At 36.3% G+C, this 19600-nt stretch overlaps 2 protein-coding genes across 2 annotated transcripts in view; both read right to left on the bottom strand.

The window, feature by feature from the left end:
* LOC107595866 (immunoglobulin-like domain-containing receptor 1) overlaps positions 1-2515 on the bottom strand; it is a 4028-nt gene extending 1513 nt beyond the window's left edge. Inside the window, exons 1-3 of the mRNA XM_016286454.1 lie at positions 2223-2515; positions 1346-1516; positions 1056-1205 (exon numbers count right to left, since the gene is read on the bottom strand). Coding sequence (XP_016141940.1) covers positions 1056-1205; positions 1346-1516; positions 2223-2280 — 379 coding nt within the window. The 5' untranslated portion in view covers positions 2281-2515. The remainder of the gene's footprint in view (positions 1-1055; positions 1206-1345; positions 1517-2222) is intronic.
* Positions 2516-2797: 282 nt separating this feature from the next.
* Positions 2798-17774, bottom strand: LOC107595865 (immunoglobulin-like domain-containing receptor 2). Its single transcript, XM_016286453.1, has 6 exons — positions 17653-17774; positions 13057-13386; positions 11588-11707; positions 5121-5177; positions 3264-3462; positions 2798-2945 (listed from the first exon to the last, which is right to left on the bottom strand). Exons 1-6 carry the CDS (start codon positions 17696-17698, stop codon positions 2834-2836), a joined length of 864 nt encoding a protein of 287 aa, XP_016141939.1. The 5' UTR covers positions 17699-17774; the 3' UTR covers positions 2798-2833.
* Positions 17775-19600: the final 1826 nt, after the last annotated feature.

The following is a 19600-nucleotide window of genomic DNA, read 5'->3' as shown; positions in this document are numbered from 1 at the left end:
CAGCTATATATATATATATATATATATATATATATATAAACTATGGGATGTGAGTTGAGATCCTGATTAATGAGATTTCTAAGACCAGCTTTTCTAATGCCTCTAAATTATCAACGTGATCAAAACTTCAAGCTGAAAAATCTGTTGCAAAACAAACTACCACATTTTTTCTACTTTTTAATAGTAAGTTTTAATAAGCCTCTTAGTATAATTATAAACATGTCCCCCTTAAACTTAGGTTTACTTAATTAAACCTTAAGTAAAACCTATGTATCCCCCAATTGTAAGTCGCTTTGGATAAAAGCGTCTGCTAAATGACTAAATGTAAATGTGTATATATATATATATACATCTTTCTTTTCTTTTTTTTTTTTTATAAAAGACTAAATGTAAATGTAAATGTGTATATATATATATACATCTTTCTTTTCTTTTTTTTTTTTATAAAAAATCATGGTAAATTGTAGGTATCAAATATGATACAACAGGCTTTAGAGGAACATTTATTTGTACATGCACTGCATCATATGTTTTGCCCCCCAAAATTAAAACTACAGGGCTTTGATCACAAAACTAAACATTTAAATATCATCTTACTAATACATATTATTGGGAGATATAAAGTGACAACTGATATTTATAAGCAGTTTATGCAAGTAGTTTGCTACACTATTATAAAAATGTGATTGATTTACATTACAAGTTATCAGAATTTCATCTTATTTCTATTCCATATAAATAACAACTGTACCAAATTGCATAATTTTTGCTCAGTTTAGGCCTTTGAATAATTTTTTTTCCTCTACATGTGTGTGCTCCATATTTACTATATCATACTATATGGGTCATAGAAGCCTGATGTATCAAATATGGTACAAAACATAATGCACATGCAAGCTTTGCCTTTATATTTGATCAAATATTTTGCCTAAAGATTCAATAATCTCATCCAAAATAAAAAAAAATAAAAAATCGGATTATTATTTTATTTGTCTGGCTTTATAGGGTTAAAACATCTTGTTCAGAGTTTTACGCTCTTGTGTGTCCAGACTCACTGTTTTGTATGTATATCTTGCGATCTCGATATTCTGTCCCCAGAATAGCTTCACTGAGGCCTCTCTTCTGAATCACTATGCGGACAGTGCGCTGACTGTCTGGACAGTCATTGGCTGGGTCTTGCTTCAGACCCAGAGCTGCTTGATATGCTGAAGAAAGAAAGAAACGTACATGATCACATCAATCACTGCATTCAACTTTCATCTATTCAGACAAAACAAAAACAAACTCCAGATTACAGCTTTGCAGAGCTCAAGCCTTATATTTTCAGTCGACCAACACCACTCACCAGCTGAGTAATATTCCAGCACTGGATCCAAACAGAAGGACTTGTATCGCCATGTGACCAGAACATCTTGTTGGTTTGCAGAAGTGGAATATTCACATCGCAGAGTGACAGAAGCAAACAACATTGTGTATCTCTCTGTATGTGGAACCGTAACCTGGACAGACAACAGCTCTGAGAACAGAGGGAGAGGGATCAATTATCATACGGTTTGCATCAGGGTTCCACACCTTCTGACCACGGTCATTCATTTATTTGCTTGTCATTACATAAGGATTTTACACACAAAGAACAATTTTCAACCAATTCAATATTTTAGAGCTGAGCATAACAAAAATAATGATATTCACTATACAATTTTTTAAAGACTATTCATTTCTATGCCTGTTCCTGGCCTGAAAATCTCTATTTTACAAATCCTTGCTCATACAAACAGAATCAAGTTTAAGAAGAACTTTTTTTTTTTATTAATGCTCAATAACATAAGAACATTGTCAAGGAATTAAATGCAAATACATATAATAAAACAAAGAGAGAGAAAACAAAAATATTATACAAAAACAAACAAAAGATGACAAGACAAGGAGACACAAGAATGCATACATTACCACTATTGAAAGAATAACATACAAAGATTTATAAAATATTATGAAGAAATGTTTAAAGTTTCAGAAGAACATAATGTTAACGTATTGGCTGGCATGACGCTTTTAAATCACGTGATCGGGTCATGTTTGCACCTGCTGATGATCAACCTCGCCACTGAACTTATAGAATTACCAGAAAATGTTTTAAATACTTTGAAAGCGGCATGCCACTAAATGAAACACCCCTAATATCCCAGAACAACCCCTGACAGTTATTTTGAATGCCGACTTACCCGTTGGAAATACGCAGAGCACGAGCGCAAGCACCTTGAGCTTCAGTCCTTCTTTCATGTTTCTCGGTTATTCGGAAGGCGTTTTTTTATTTACTTTTCCAAAACACGGCACGATCCTACTAAATACGCGACTCAAACACATACAGACAATGCACGCTGGCCATCATGTCATCGTAAAACATGCGATGCAATTATATCCCGATGTGTTCTTGTTTACCGATATTCTCTCGAGACTGTATAGCTGTAAACACACCTTTGCTCTTTGGAAGTTTGATTCCCCGCCCCCATTCCACGATGACGCCACAGACTCCACCCACCAACAAGTGCACAACTTCCGAGAAAACCCGAACCGGTTTTTCATTGATTTCTGTTCAAAATGAAATTATTTTCACATTGTTAGGATTGTAAATATGTATCATTGCTCAAAGTTAAAGGATTATTGCGTTGTTCACGTTATTCGATAGAATCAAAAAACATATTTGAATCATTATTAACATGTATCCACCAGGGGGCGTCACTTGCCGGTGTTATGGATCAACCGGGGATCGTATTGTTAACTGGGGATGTGCGCGTGCACGTGAGCTATTTTACTTCCCTTTCCAGCAGATTCGTCAGATGCGAACTGTGAAGCTAATAGCAAACTCTTCCAGCTCATCTAGTGACCCTGTGCGCCCCCTAGCATCAAAGGCTTTGCGGGGCAGGTGTTCAGAACGACAGTTCCATCTGCACAAATAGTCATGATATTATTAGTGCACACTAAAAGTTAAAAAGTGTGGGGTTAGAAAGATTTTTTAAATGTTTTTGAAAGAAGTCTCTTATGCTCATCAAGGCTGCATTTATTTGATCAAAAATACATTAAAAAAGTAATATTATGAAATACTGTTACAATTTAAAATAACTGTTTTCTATTTTAACATATTTTAAAATGTAATTTATTTCTGTGATGTTAAATCCTTCAGAAATCATTCTTGTGTCTCAGTTTGAAAACCCCTTTCCTAAATAATTAGATCATGCACACACACACACACACTCAGATTGTACCTGTTGTCATGCTCATCCAGAGAGTGATTGCTCTGATAATGTGAGGGTCGAAGCCCGTCACCAATCGATGCTGTTCGGATACGCAGCTCTTCCATTTGGTCACTGATGGGTGGTAGTGCCTTCCTCTGGACCTGCCGATAGGTCTGCCTGAAGTCTATGTCACCATCATGCAGAGAGCTCAGTTCTGATAGGCTGCCAGCTGCTGACACAATGACATCATTATGGACTTTCTGGACATTTTCCCATTCTTTATAATAACACCAATGTAAATAAGAATTCTATTGTCATTGTAATATGCAGCAGAAAATCTATCTATGGCAGAAATTCTGAACTTGGTTAGAATATTATGAATTGTTTGAAATGATCAAGAAGCATGCACAATCACAGATGTATTTTCATCTAAAAGTGAAAAATCTGTCAACAACAATGTGAATTTCAGTGTATGGACAAAAACATCTTTTAAGATATCATCTTTTGTGTTCCAAGGAAGATTAAAAAATACAGGTTTGGAATGACATGAAGGTAAATGATGACCGAATTTTAATTATTTGAGAAATAACTATCCCTTTAAGTTTGTAATGTAAAAACTTGTGCCTTTTAATGTAAAAGGCAGGTCAATTGCGGAAGGGTTTAGAATTTAGATGATAATGATGATGATGAAATAAATTAGACAAGCCATCAGGTGTCATTTGACCATTGGTAAGTAGATTTTCACTAACTCAACTTAACTAAAATTACACACACACACACACACACACACACACACACACACACACAGTAATGTAATATATATATATAAAATAAACTGCATTACTGAAAGTGAAACTGAAGAACCGCTCTGACATATCCATCAAAATGATTCAACTGGTAACTCCTTCAACGGAGTTCATGAGTCTTTTAAATGGTTCATTAAAAAAGACCGGCTCATAAGTGTCATTTGTCCATGCATTCTGTGGCATGTTTTTGATTCACTAAAGAGAACCACTTTATTAGAATCATTTGTTGGTGAATCAGACTACACTGGTCACACTGCATGTTTTTGCTTGCAGCTTGCAAAGACAACTCAATGGAAATGCATTTTTCCCCCTGCTATTATTTTGTGATACACTGCCTTTTTTAATCACATTCGATTTAGACTGCAAAGACAGGTAAAATATGACTTATTTTACTGCGCAGTGCAGGAAACACTGGCACATCATCGATTCTGAGGTTGGAAGAAGCAATCTCAAGATCAGAAAACCTGTATTTTTACCCAACCTAACATAATAATGTGTAAAACAATGAAAGTAAGAAGTGTTACTTTTTTATTTACCTATTTTTTTGCCATCAAATATAGTTGAAAACCTTTATTCATTATAATTTGGTGGTGTAAAGATCTCCACAGTGAATGCGTGTGTGACAGCGTGTCTGCTCTGCAAGCGAGCTGCGTGATACAATGCAGCAAAACTATCACTCCCATTATAATCAGTTAAGCTGTCTTTAACGCAAGTGGCTAAAAACAAAAAATAAAAAAGGCAAGAAATACTGCTAGCATTCTGGAAGAGAGAAAGCCTCAGCAGAGGGTGAGATGTAAAAGTAACTAATGTGTTAATTTCCATAAAAAGTAACAATCATGTGATTAATTACTTAAAGTTATGCAGTAGCCCATATTTAATGTGCAGTAATGTTATACTACATCAATCATTGATGTCCTGTAATTTTGAATTATCTTTTTTTTTTCTCAGAGGGAACAGATCAGATTGGAGCATTTTGGAGTTTGCTGATTGCAGCAGAAGATGAAGCAGGTGAACTGAAAAGGACCTGTGTGAGAGCACCCACTGAAAAGGACAGGGGGAGAGAGAGGTATGGCAGGCGTACCTGGCATAATCTCCAAATCAAACTCAGGCAGGATGTCATCCAGCACACCTGTCCTACCTGGAGGAGGGAGAAGATCAGACATAAACAGCAGAAGTGGGCAGCAGGTGAAAGTTCAAAGTTTAGGGTTGTGGGTAAATGCTTAAATGCTTGTGTGTGTTATTATGAAAAAGTTACTCTGTTAGTGGCTGTGGATTAATTAAGTTTAAGATGAAAGCTGTTATGAAAACTTGATTTGTTGTTTTAAACATGATTGGCCTTTTTGTTGGTTCAGAGAATAAATCAAATGCAAAAGTATAAAACAAAGTCTGCATACAGTACCAGTAAAAAGCTCTGGACACACTTCACTGAATTTATGTTTCTTGTCATGGTTAAATACTTGAAATTAGTTTTGCAGGCATGAATGGATAACAATTTTGGTCACTACATTCCTATACTAAAAATATTAATAATAAAAAAGGCATAGGTGTGTCCAAACATTTGATTGGTAATGTGCTTAGGTGTGTGTGTGTGTGTGTGTGTGTGTATGTGTGTGTTTGCAGACAGATAACAAGAAAAGGGTGAAAGGTCAAACTGTCTCTGGATGAATAACTAACTTTAGACCAGTGGTGTTTTTCAGTAGCATTTTGGTATATAACATAACATTATTTGTGTGACCATGCAACATGTGCTTGCAAATTATCAAAGTAACATATGAACATTTAAAGTCAAAAGTAATTGAAATAAAAAATAAATAAAAAAGTAAATAATAATGTTAAAAATAAACCTTCCATGTCCAAACTTCAAGCTTTACATAAACATGTTGATGCATGTACCATTTATATATTATATAATTATTATACTAAAATATTTACAAATACAAAAGATGCAAACAGTACACTAGTGAAAAATGAATATACTAAAATGTATTTGAAATACATTTATTTCATGCTAAGTATACTACAAATACATTTACATATTTAGGTGCTTAATAAATATACCCTGCAATTGTACTTTTAGTATACTTAAAGTCTGCTAAATTGGAACAACTAATTTTGTACTTAATGCACTGTAATTGTGTGCAATTCAAGGTCAACTTTATTATCCCCAAGGGGGCCATTTGTTTCACAGCCAGCAGTAAACCATACAATAACAAAACAAGCACCCACCACCACAATACACAATTTAAACCAACAACAACAACGACTCCATAAATAATTTCAATAAAGTAATTTAAAAGACAGATGGTATTTCAAAAAAAAAAAAAAAAAATCTATTAGTCCTACATAAAGGCAGATAATATCTACAAATAGAAGGAAGCAACTTAAAAACATTCTGCAAGGGATGGCTGGTGTAACAATGAGTCTGCAGAGTGAGGAGCCATTTGCAGTTTGTTTGACAACAGAACAATAAAGACAAACAGTCGTAAAGGCGAGATGAGGGCGTAAACAGTACAGGCTAAGATCAGGGCAGACGGCATAGAATCATAGTCCAATAAACAGATACAGGTCATGGCAGGCGGCAGAGAATCCAGAAACGAGAAACAGTCCAGGTCACAACAGAATGACCAATCCACAATGAAGAACCGCTCAGAGATGATCACCTAGGCAAATCAAGACTTTGCGAGGATGTGTGTGTGGTGTGCTTATATGGAGTGAGTGTAATGACTAGCAGGTGTGTCTGTGTGCAATCAGTCCCAGGTATATGGGCTATTGGGAATTGGAGTCCGAATGAGAATCAGTCAATACTCTGGTGAGGGTTCCCTCTGATGGTGTGGAGGCGGTGGTACGGGAGCCTCACTTGTGACAGCTGGGATCATTCCTAATTAACTCAGCCTTCTTCAAAGTCCTAGCTTTATACAAGTCATTCAAGTCATTAAAAGTGGTACCAACAATCTTACCACACACTTTAACAATACCCTGTAATCTATTTCTGTTTTTAAGGTTGCGTGACCCATACCAGCATACAAATGAAACAGTAACGACAGATTCAATGAAACAAGTATAAAACATTTTCATAAAAGTACCGTCCACATTAAAATTACAGAGCTTCCGCAGATAAAACAAATGCTGGTGGGCTTTCTTACACACAACATCCACATGAGCCTCAAAAGTCACCTTTTTCATCTATTACAGTACCAAGGTATTTAAATTGATGTACAACCTCAACAACATGATCATTAATAACTACAGGAGAGATGACTGTAGGATTCTTCCTAAAATCTATAAGCATCTCTTTAATTTTGAATACATTGATGTCCAAAAAGGACAAAATGCACCGATCAATAAAATCTGCCATTACAGAACCATGATCAAGACCCTCACTATGAGGGACATAATCACTGAATCATCCGCAAACTTGATGATATGACGCCTCTCTACACTGTAAAAAGTGAACATGTGCAGTTGTTGCTTTAAGGGCGTCTTTCTATCTGATTCTACCTATAAATTCTAGTTTTGTTGTTGTAACCTACTTCAATCATGGTTTACGTTACATAAAACAAGAAAATGCTGTTTTAACTTAAGTGCTTTACGTTGACGAAACACAACTTCCAATAAAGCTCAGAATAAACATATTCAAAACACACACATCTGCTCCATGTTGATTGGTGAATTTTGCTTCAATGAAAAATTGTGATTTGGGGTTATTATACACTTTATGTTGCAGCAAAGTGAAAATCCAACTGACAGCGCTACTCTTCAGCACAACGGTAACACCATTCAATAACAGAAACTCCTCTAAATGTCCAACATAACTGAACATAACATTAACATAAACTACCAACATTTTCCCCAGAAATTTTTATAAATTTGCCTGTACCATGGTCAAAAGCTCATCCTTCACCATCCTCTCAAATGTTTTCATAATCAGAGAGGTAAGTGCTACTGGCCTGTACTCAAACATTTTGGTACATTATTCTTAGGCACAGGTACAATTCCTTCCAAAGATGAGGAACCTTATGAAGGTGCAATGACATACTAAAAATAAAACAAAAAATATCTGCCACTTGTTCTGCACAATTTTTAATAATACTTTTCCTCTCTCTTACACCTCGGAAAAGTTTTAAGACTATATCCATATCAACCTTCACACTGTTCTGTTCAAAAGACACATTTAAAAAAAAGCCAATTCCTGACTAAAATTATGAATATTAAAATGATTATAAAATTATATATAAATGATTATAAACATTCAAATCATTAGCGAGATCACGATCAAGCTTCCTGTCAAAAGAAATATGACATTTTAAGAATGCATCCCCATCATGGACATGAACATGGAACCCCTCCCATACAAAACGTGAATTTCCAGTGCTAAGCATATACTCCACATTATGCTTGTAATTAAGCCTTGCCAGTTTAAGTTCCTTTTTAACTTGTTTTTGTAATACCTTATACTGAGTCACATCACCATGATTAAAACTGAAACATTTATTTGAAACAAATATTTGTGTTTTTTACAGATTTAGTGACCCACAGTTTATTATTTGGATAAATGCAAATTTCTTTCTTGGGGATAACAAGATCCTCACAAAAAGTAATATAAGCTGACAGTCTCTGTGAGTTCATCTAAATCAGCACAAGCATTTATAAACACCTCCCAATTTGTACAGCTAAAACAGCCCTGGAGACAATTAATAGATACCTTCAACCACACCGGAACTAAACGACATTCCAGCCTAGTTTTCTTTAGGATTTGTATAACTGAACCAGGTACACAACATTATGATCAGACGTACCAAGGGGAACAAAATGATTTATATGCTCCCTTTACAAATCCATAACAAAGATCCAAACATTTCATATGACGTGTAAAACAGGTTACATACTGATAAAAACCATACAAGTACTTCCCCATTTTGCAATGATTAAAATCACCCATAATGGTGTAAGTCTAACTAAAGATATACTTAAGTATATCTGATTGTGCTAAAGTGGAACTATTGCAAGCAGGGCTATTGTAAAGTTTAATTATAATTTTTTTATATCAGTAAGTCTCGAGCGATATATGTCATTAAGTAAATATATTAATAGATTTAAACTATACTTAGTATGAAATAAATGACAGTAGTGACACGTTGACATGTTGCTGGTTCCCAGGGCTTATGCTAATGTAGATGTGTGCATTCGTTCAGTATTTATATCTGGCCCAAGCACAGATCAGGTTCACTAATGTGCACGAATGAAGAGAGTGAGAAAGAGATGAAGAAGAGGGGGCTTCAGCGGAGGAAAATGGGGGACTAATTAATCACAGCCTCATTAACCACCCTGAAAGGGGGGCAAGGGTACGTCATCACCATGGAGACAATGCTGGTATTGTTTGGAATTAAAAGGTGTCCCAGAGCACTGTCCAATTACATTTCAACAAACATCTTCCCTGAGAGACAAATGAAGTGGTGGCTTTAAATGTACAGTCTATTTTACACTGAGCGTACTTTGTCAATGACTGGCATGCCGCCAAAAATAAAGAGCATTCTCACCGCCTAAACTGGCCTTAGTGTTTAGCTTAGGACCCAACATTTTTGTCTGTATGCAATTCCTAGTGGAACAAGTGTGCAGAAGACAGAATCTTATCTGTTAAAATTAGCATGAAATGAAAAGTCATCCTATATGTTTTCTAAATAGAACAATTCATTCATGCATATGTTTTGTTTTTGTTTTTTAATTTTGACATTTAGAAATGAACTGAATAAGACTGAATAAAAGATCAGTCACTCCTTCCAATTCGTTGTGACTTTGTAAACACATTCAAATTTTACAGGCCTTCACAAAATGCCACAAGTCTTTAAACTGAATGAGAGGGTGCCATAAACATAACTGCCCACTGTCAGAGCAGATTTATCCCTGAGTGACAGGAAGTGCTGAGCTGGCAGACAGGAAGAGGAATAATATCCATCTCCTCTACTCCTCGGTTACAGTCATTAAACCAACCGTAACCTGAGAGTAAAGGGGACCTCGTGAAGAGAGAGACAGGCGGAGATATAGGGAAGGCAAGCTGTGTAGTGTAGACTGCATGTTATTATCAGACTTAAAGGGGTAGCTCAACCAAGCAACTGTATGTTCGTAAATATATCACTGTTGTAATTACAGTCTATAGCTGTACAAGTGCATTTGTTGCGCTCTTAAAGCAATCCGCCAATTTGGCAGAATTTCATACCCTCTCAACAAACTATATACTCCCAGACGTTTGAGGGGAAGCATGACAAAGAAACAGAAGGCATTCACCTTATTAGAAGGCAGTGTATCATCAGAGTGAATGGAAACTTATATTTCAAGGTAAAAAAAACTTAGTTGCTCTTAAGGTTTAGAATAATAAACTACTTATTTCCACAGTGATTGGTTGTCTTACCTAAGAAAATGTGGTCACCAGCTTGGTAAGACAACAATTTGCTAAAAAGTGGGTTATTATTCTAAAGAGTTGAGTTTTGTTTGATGTTTTGATTTTACAGTATAATTGTATTAATTAATTTTACTGAATTCTGAATATAGTATTGTAAGAAATTACAGTTAAATACTGTTAATTTTTTACAGTGCAATCCCTGATCCTAAATAATAATAGCGTCGCTTTCCTAGGCATCCACCACTAACAATCAAGATCTAAACGGCAAGTAAAACATGACTACACAGCACGTTTGGTGAAATAGGGAGTGTCTGGTTCAAAGTCAAACTTTTAACCACTAAATACTCCAGATTACACTCTCCACTTCCTAAACCAATTAAATCTTGATTACTCAGAAGGCAGTGCCTTCCTCCACTTCTTAGTGCCTACATAACACTATCGTTGATTCGCCAGTGTAAGTTCTAACCCTCTCATGTTTTTTTTTCTTTTCACCACACAGCACTGTTGTACAGGCCCTGGCATCCCCTGGCCCCTGAAACCCCCTTCGTTCCCATGGAAACAGCTTAAGAAGTGTCTTATATTGCTCACATGGATAACGGTCAGTTATTTACTCTTTGTCTGGCATGAGGCGTCTGACTTTGTTTTGTCCAGCTGGCACAGAAATAACTTATGCTGTTAGGGTCAGTCCCACAGCACCAAACAAGTTGTTTCTCCCCACAGTGATCCTGTCCAGGACGTGTAAAATGTGTGAGGTTCTCCTGATCTGCCGGGGACACAAATGAACAATAGTGTCTCTCATTAAGGATCTGAGCCCTGTCGAGAGGCATGCGCCGTACGGTTGTCGTCATGGTAGCGCTTGTAAGTGCACTCAGGAATTCAGACTGGGATTGGCATTAACAATCATTTAGACACAATAACCAAGCATGCACACACAAAAGTAAACATTTTTGGAGAACAAGGTCCATTTCTTTATAGGAAACTCTGTAAATAACCACAAATATTGAGAGTCCCTAAAGCACAGCATTCACTGACACTTTTTTGAGCATTTTTAACAGTTCAGACTTTTCTAAAACTGTGTTATACAGACATCAACTGACTTTTTTGTACTGTTGATTTAGTTTTTGAGAAGGATATGCACTCGTGAGACTCACCCTGCACCAGTAGCTCCACCTGGCCTTCATTTTTCCCTTCCAGGTCATCAGAAATGATCACCTTACAGAAATACACACCGCTGTCGCCCCACTGCAGCTGTCCAATGTGAAGATCTGCTTCTGAAAAGGCCAGAAAATATTTGCTGATAACCCAAGCTGTTTAATTGTAGGGGAGTAAATGTCTCATTTTAATATTTTTATTTCATTTTTTGGTTTCCACAGTAACATAAAAACATATTAGCTGTCAGTTGCACAATTTACTTTTAGAACTTAACATTTTTAATCAGTAGGAACAAGACATCATTCATCCTCATTATCTTTCTTTAATATTTTGTCAGAACAATCGTAGTCTTTGTTGGAGAGGTGACTGGAGGAGGGAGAGCTTTGATGACTAAAGTCAGAGGAGATGGTGTTTGCGTTTGATAAGGAAGGCTGTGGGGGTGTTTTGTGAGACCTTTATGAGGTCCAGCCCCCTGACCATTGTGCGACCTAGAAAAAACAGCCCTATTTAAGGAACAGGAAAACACAGCATAATCGGCTGGGTTTCCTAAGGGGGAGATGGATTATGCACAAGATTGCAGACTTGAGAATAGAGCGGGTTCAGAATCTAATAATATAACAAGATGATTTTATTACACAGTGGCTCCAAGAAATATTTGGACCATTAAGCCACAGTTAAATGTCATTTTATGAATGCCATTGCATTAAAAATACATATTTAATAGGTAGTATCTGCAAACAAACTATGCAAAACATTTTCTCAGAACTGATGTCATTTCACAATTACTTTTAACCAACTGAATCCCAGTATTTGTGGCTGTATGAATTAGTTCCCCTCAAGTTCACACAGGTGCACAAATTGAGTAACCACAGGTATATATATTTGAAATATATTAAATTTTGTGATCAAATAAATGCAGTCGCTGTAAGCATAGTTTTCCAACCCAAAGTTCTGAATGGTACTGTAAATTTGACACCAAAAATGTCTCCAAATATTGCTTAGGCTGTCTTTTTAAAATAAATTCCACTTAGTTTGTTTGTTTTTTCTAATGCAATTAAATGTATATATTTTTAAGTGTAGATTTGATCCATATTTGATCTATATTTTGAACAGTTTTGCTTCATGAATTGATCTAATCTTGATGTTATTAAATTGACTATTAGGCTGCCAACTTGTTGACCATTTTACAGTTTTGTGTTTGAGACTAACCTGTTGAATTGACTAGTTAATAGATAACCATGGAAGTCCCCTTTGTGAGTCATTAAGTTTGGAATTTCACTTTCCAGCTTACTAATGTTGTCATTTTGTGCAACTAAACGATCTGTAAACACTGAAAGGTTTATAAGGTTATGATCAAATTCAATATTCTGCCTCATATTTGATTGAACTTTGCCTTGAATCAAGCTAAACCTCTTCAAAAACAACAAACAAACAATAATGCAGTTATAAGACAGCAGAAACACATTACTGTTAATGATGGAGATGTCTCTTCCTTTGTAGTGCTCTGCTAATGTCATGGAAGATCCCTGTGCTGAAGCCACTATGCGGACTGTGCGGCTGTTGTCAGAGCAGTCCAGATGAGACGTGGCTCCCAGATCAGATACATGGACTCCCAGGGACTCAGGAAATGTGAAGGAATCCCGAGTACGGTCTGTACAGTAGGACTTGTACCACCACTGCACCACGGCGGTTTGAGAGGAGTGGGTGGTGTAATGACACGGAAGAACAATGGAGCTGAACAGCATATCAAACTTCTTCTCATCTTTCACAATCACCTGTACACCATTACAACTTTGCACTGTGCCAAAAAGAGAGAAAGAGATTGAGAAAAAAAAAACTGTAAATATTACTGAATGACAGTAAGACAATTACACTTTAGGCTGGAATACACTACACAAGTCGACACTAGTTTACAAAAGTCAGAGCCAGTCTGCAGATTTTCCCAGAAACCTGCGAGTATGATATGCACAGACTTTAATTTATTAGCTTCTGACTGTGTCTCTATCCAATTGGAGGATATCACATATTGTTTTCATTTGTCATGCATCTTCTAGTAACGAGGCATGAGTTTGTTGTGTTTAGAAAAAGTCTGTGATCCTCAGTCGTTTAGTGTATGATGGCTAGTTTATCTCTGTAGCAATTTATAAGGTCGGCAAGTGTATGATTGCTAGCGTTTTAAAGTCTGTTAAAGTCATGTAGTGTTTTCTAGCCCTTATGTAGAGCACCGGACAGGAAGCTGAGATATGCAGAATTTGCAAAAGCTATATTTGTATAGCAAATTCATAATGGCTTTTATAAAACCGTTAAGACCGTTAGAATTAAGAAAAAAATATTATTCTGCAATATATATACACACACACATATATATATATATATATATATATATATATATAGCAACCCAGTTAACAAAGTTTGAGACATCTAAATACAGTGTAGAACCCTCTGTTTTGTGCAATGTTATTTTCCAGCAACTAAACAACTAAAAAAATAAAAATAAAAATACAGACAGTCAGAACTCTGCAAATATTCATTTTTAGTAACTGATAAACTTATATTTTTTGTGATAACTTGGGTAACAGTACTGAAGGTTGAGCTTGACAATTTGTGTAAAACATTGAGAAACTTTTAATTATTGATATTAACTCATTCATTTTTTCAATAAAATGCTTTACTTGGTTTCCTCTCATGCTGTAGATGTACATTAATGTTATTCACTTGGTGTCACAATTATAATAATTGTGTAAGTTTTTGGCCATTAAAATTAGCTGACCATTATAAAAGTTTTGAATTTACTATTTCAACAGATTATGTCAAAATTATGACACTTTTTATTTCAGTTGTTGGAAACAGTCAGAAGTGAGACTAAAATAACCATATTAAAGAACATTATTTGGTGTATTTGGTGTAATGCAATGTGTTTATGCAGTTTAAGGTTAAAAAAACACATTATTTTCCACATACTGTACATTATTGTTTCTCCTCTATGCCCGCCTTTCTGAAATGCATTGATTTTTACAAAGCTCATCGGTCTGAAAAGCAAGGTGTGCTCTGATTGGCCAGCTATCCAGTGCGTTGTGATTGGCCGAATACCTCAAGCGTGTGACGGAAATGTTATGCCCCTTAGCGTATTGTGATGCCCTGTCCGGCCGGAGTGACGAGACAAAAATATTAAAACCCATTATTATAACGAGGCATTTGTTGCATCCAGTGGGGACATAATTACGGATTGTAATGACTTATACTGTCTTTTTACGCGTTGCATTGCATCGTGCCGCGTAAACATAAAACCATGTCTGCATTTGTGATCGGAGAAATGACAAACAACAAGCCCTACTCTACACTGCTCAAAACTGGCATTTGAATCATCAGTGGCAAATTCTTTAAATATAAAGAACGTACTTACACTCTGTGAGTCAGAACAGAAGGCATTGTAGTCTACTCTTCCAGGATCAGAAAACAGTCCTCCATAAAATGTGCTGCACACATCTGAATATTTGGGTTGAACGGTTCTGGAACAGTGTTGTAAATACAACTTAACCACTGATTTCTATCTTGTCCTCTTTTGGAAGGCCAAACAAAGTATTTTCGTTTTCGCAACGAAACACACAGCGTCTTCACAACATGGCGGCGGCGGTGGCAGCAACAATAAAGTTATGCCTTCTTTCTTTGCGTGAACATTTGGGCGGCGTTATGCAAATCTTCCCACATCGTGACGTAGACATGTGGGGGCGTGTTTAAACGAGGCATTTTAGGAGGGAGTGGACCAGTCTTAACTTTTATAAAGAATATCTCTTTGGGCTTGAGACTTTAGTCTTTGCAACTTTAGGGATCTTATCTTATCTTAACAGCTTGTAACACTCCAAAGAGAAAGGAAAACTTGAAATAGCGTCATATGACCCCTTTAAGTGTTTGACATTGGGTGTGTTTAAAACAAGCTACTTTTTTGTAGGTTATGCTTGTTGTAGGATAATACATATTAGTACTTTAAAAGCATTACATTTTACTAGTACCTTTTGAAAGGGTGACAGTTGTGCTCCTTTGTGTCTGAGAGTTATCAAAAAAGAAAATGTTATTGTGCCTCTAATGGTTATAAATTAGACAAATATGACAAAACTGTATAATTTTCATAGAATTCAGCTGAACGGCAAACACACTCATGAGCAAAGAGAGTAATGCAAATTCCAAGATACAGTGAGCTTTCAGCAGCAACAGTAATGACTACTGACCTGTTCATGATTAGTATTATGGTGTTTGAGTGTAATGGTACGTTTCATAGTGTCAGAGACAGGCATGTGCTCATTACCAAAAGCCCTTTCTCAGTCTAGGCCAAAAAAAAGAAAAAAGATTTTGCTTAGTGCCTCTTTTCGAGAATGCTTAGTCACACCATTCCAAAGGGAATTCACTTTATCAGCTAGAGATTACAAGGTGAGATGATAGATGACCTGAAAACAAATACTTAAAAACATCTGGATCCAGTCAGTCAGCAATTGAGTGTGTGTGTGTGTGTGTGTGTGTGTGTGTGTGTGTTTCTAAGCATGAAAGAGTGTGTTTGTCCAGCCATGTTGGGAGATTATGGAACAGAAAGCTGGACAAAATCAGAGAAGCACCCGAGAGGAGGATCTGCTGATGTGGAAAACACAAGTGAGAAAGAAAGAAAGAAAGAAAGAAAGAAAGAAAGAAGTGGTTCAATTCCATGCTATGCAGGGGGTGCAGAGAGGAAAGAAGTGTCATTTTTGTGCAGAGAGGAAAGAAGCTGTCATTTTTTGGAGAGACGTCACCATCTCTGACTATCTGAGTGGGATGGTGAAACCGAAATATTCTGAGAAAACTCTTACAACAGATCAAGTTGAGTACAAGTAGGGAGGAGGTCTCTCACACAGAGATACTCTAATTCTTGTCAAAGGGTGGAGCACACTGCATAAAAATATACAACAGCCAGTCACCACAGATGTTTGGATGAGATCTTCACTCATTCATTGTTGACCTAGAGGAAATGGAGCAACTTCCTGAGCATTTTCCAGATGTACTTTAGAATGATCGTGTTGCTGAGGGGAATACAGGCGAGAATTCTAGAATACATTCATTAATGCTCCGTTCAGGGTAGATGGGGTCCTCATTTTGTCCTCTCTGTTGCCTGTTTGACTCATTGTTTGGCATTATGGTGAACCCCCACCCACTAAGGCTCAGTGCAGGAGGGGGATGTTGAGGTCCCACCAATAAGATACACTCGTTGATTCGGTCATCCATGAACACCCAATTAGGTTAAAGAGATTTAAACCAAGCCGTTAGTAGAAGACAACTTTACCTGATTATATGTGTTAATGAATTGCTGATGCTAACTAAACTATTACAGGGAGGCGTTACATAATATTGAAAATAGTATTCAGCTCTTTACCAACTCAAAACAACTTTTCCCTACAATATTTATACAAATTCACACATTCTCTTCACTGAGAGGGATTTTTTTAAAGTGTAGTTTTAGTTCACAAAGTTGGCCACTGAAATGCTCATAAAACAACCATCATATATTGTATTGTTGCATCCACCCATCCAAGAACTGATACAATGCAGCTGCACTCCCTGACACACATTTCAGCAGCACTTCCTACAATTCTCTCCCACAATTAAACTTTGGGATGTTAAATAGTTTAAATGTTTGTCTATGCCCTATAATGAAGTCCCTTTTATATATTACACATATGCAGGCATTTTACAATAATCATTAATAAAGATTAATAAATTATGTTGAACAGAAATACATATTGATTTAAATCAGTAATAATTTTAATAACTTGAAACTTGTAAAAGGTTTTTATGTAACAGACTAATTTAACAATAAAGTGTAAAAAGGAGATTTTATTTAATTTAAAAAAAAGTAAATTGTAAATGCATTGTCAGTTTTAAATGAAAATGGATAATAGTAAAATCCGTCACAAAGACCCGTGATCAATCTAAAAATAAAGCCGAGCTCAAGGTTTACTAAACTCTCAACCTGTTGCTTTAGCTGTTTTAGTTTTCTATATTTCTATGTCGCGAGCAACTAGAATAGTGATTAACAACTCACGTGAAAATAGTATGTATAGAATCCAGAATCCGTGTAACAAAACCATGATCCAGTTTAGTGCGGTTTAGTGTACACGTATGTAGTCCATCTTCTCCCGGACTGTTATTCGCTTCATCCCTGTCTGCTGCGCTGCTCAGAATGAGCGGACTGTACCACTTTACTGAGGGGGGAAGCAACTGTGAAAATTTAAAACTAAAAACTAAAATATTAAAAGGTGCTAAACGGCTGTTTGAAAATAAAAACCGAGTGCATTTTTGCACTCAATGAAATGGATGTCAAATAAACATGAGAAACTACTTTATATAACAGACACTGAAACAGTCTCCCAATTTTCTAAAGTGGATGCGTCTGTCAGAAAAATACTGCAATATATTGCATTCAATGTAAATAAAAAAAGAGATAATTTAAGGAGACTTCAAGTGTGAGTTGAAACCATTATTATGTGTTTATTATGTATTATGTCTTTGCTGTTGTTCCAAAGACATTTTATTGGAGGGAAAATAAATGAAACATGGTTAGTTTACTTTTAATTGAGTAATTAAGTAGGTCTATTTTAAAGCTGCAGTCCGTAACTTTTTTTGGTTAAAAATGATCCGAAATCAATATTTGAGCAAGTACATAACCAGCCAGTGTTCAAAACTATCGCCTTACTTTAGACCGATTCACAATGGTTAGCTTATAATAATGTTTTCTAATTTGAGTGCTACAGGTAGGTTTTCGGGGGAAATTCGAGCATGGCACTGCGTCATTACGTCACGTCTGTAAACATAAAGAAGTTGTCCCGGCTTCTAGGCTATCGCATGTGAGGATCCTGCAGGTGGCTGTCCAAACTCGGTCCTGGAGGGCTGGTGTCCTCCAGAGTTTAGCTCCAACTTGCCTCAACACACCTGATTGGAAGTTTCTATGCCTAGTAAGAGCTTGATTAGCTGGTTCAGGTGTGTTTAATTAGGGTTGGAACTAAACTCTGCAGGACACCGGCCCTCCAGGACCGAGTTTGGACACCCCTGGTTTATAGCCTTTTCTCACAGCAGCCGGAATAATTAAATGTATCAATTTGATGGCGGATTGTAATCCAGAAAGAATTATGTGTTTATGAAACACTTGTGAATAAAATTCAATTATATTCCAGTTATAAATGTGCTTCTGATTACAGATAGCCTGGGATTACAAAGATTTGTATTTTAAAGAAAACCAGTTTGAATGGAGCATAATTAGCTTTTTTTGGTTTAAAGAATTTCTTAATATGAAATTCGAAGAGTATGACAATTAGATTAGACTGTGCAGAAATCGAAGTCTACATGCTAATACACACTATACTCATAGTCACCAATGCTGATGTTGTTAACATTGATCATTTGAGAATAAAGTTCTGTATAGCAATAATAATAATTTGAACGGTTTGATGTGATATGAGCTAACCGATCTTAAGATGTAATCACCATTGGTAGCGAGATTTATGATAATGCTTTTTTCCTCAGTTGGTCAGAACAAACATGGCAGACTTGTAACTTACTTGTTCAGATGGCAATATACGGTGAAAATTCTTATTTGGGTCATATTCCAAGATGTAGGCTATAATCTGTGATTGCGAAGTACAGTAAATATCCACACCGGTGCAGTGACTGACTGCCAAACATACTCCTCAGAACATTAAATTCATCCGCGCTGGAGCCGAGCTGACTCACAACCCACGCAAGCTAGATAATTCCACACACAGCTGAAATTCCAGGTTTTCAAACAGAGATGGCGACAAAGAGGCAAAACTTACGGACTGCAGCTTTAAAATCACCTTTTATTTAGACTACGAAAAGCAGGTGTGTGTAACATCAATTAGTTCTAGCCATGTAAATGTACATAAAAGTACAAAAAGTATCCTTAAAAGAGGGCAGTTTACATTAGTGAGTAGTTACCCACCATTGGGAACCCCTGGCTAAAAAATATCTGAATA

The sequence above is a fragment of the Sinocyclocheilus grahami genome, unplaced genomic scaffold (assembly GCF_001515645.1).
Source record: "Sinocyclocheilus grahami isolate Dianchi unplaced genomic scaffold, SAMN03320097.WGS_v1.1 scaffold209.1, whole genome shotgun sequence".
NCBI lineage: Eukaryota > Metazoa > Chordata > Actinopteri > Cypriniformes > Cyprinidae > Sinocyclocheilus > Sinocyclocheilus grahami.
This window is presented reverse-complemented; position numbering and strand designations above follow the sequence as displayed.

Excerpts from the sequence above, each read along its gene's own strand:
- LOC107595865 (XM_016286453.1), bottom strand. The coding sequence starts at position 17,698 with ATGGTTTTGTTACACGGATTCTGGATTCTATACATACTATTTTCAC. Across the intron at positions 5,178-11,587 it reads GGTGGAGCTACTGGTGCAGG|GTAGGACAGGTGTGCTGGAT; the intron begins GTGAGTCTCACG and ends TCCCTCCTCCAG. Across the intron at positions 3,463-5,120 it reads TGATTTGGAGATTATGCCAG|CTGGCAGCCTATCAGAACTG; the intron begins GTACGCCTGCCA and ends TTGTGTCAGCAG.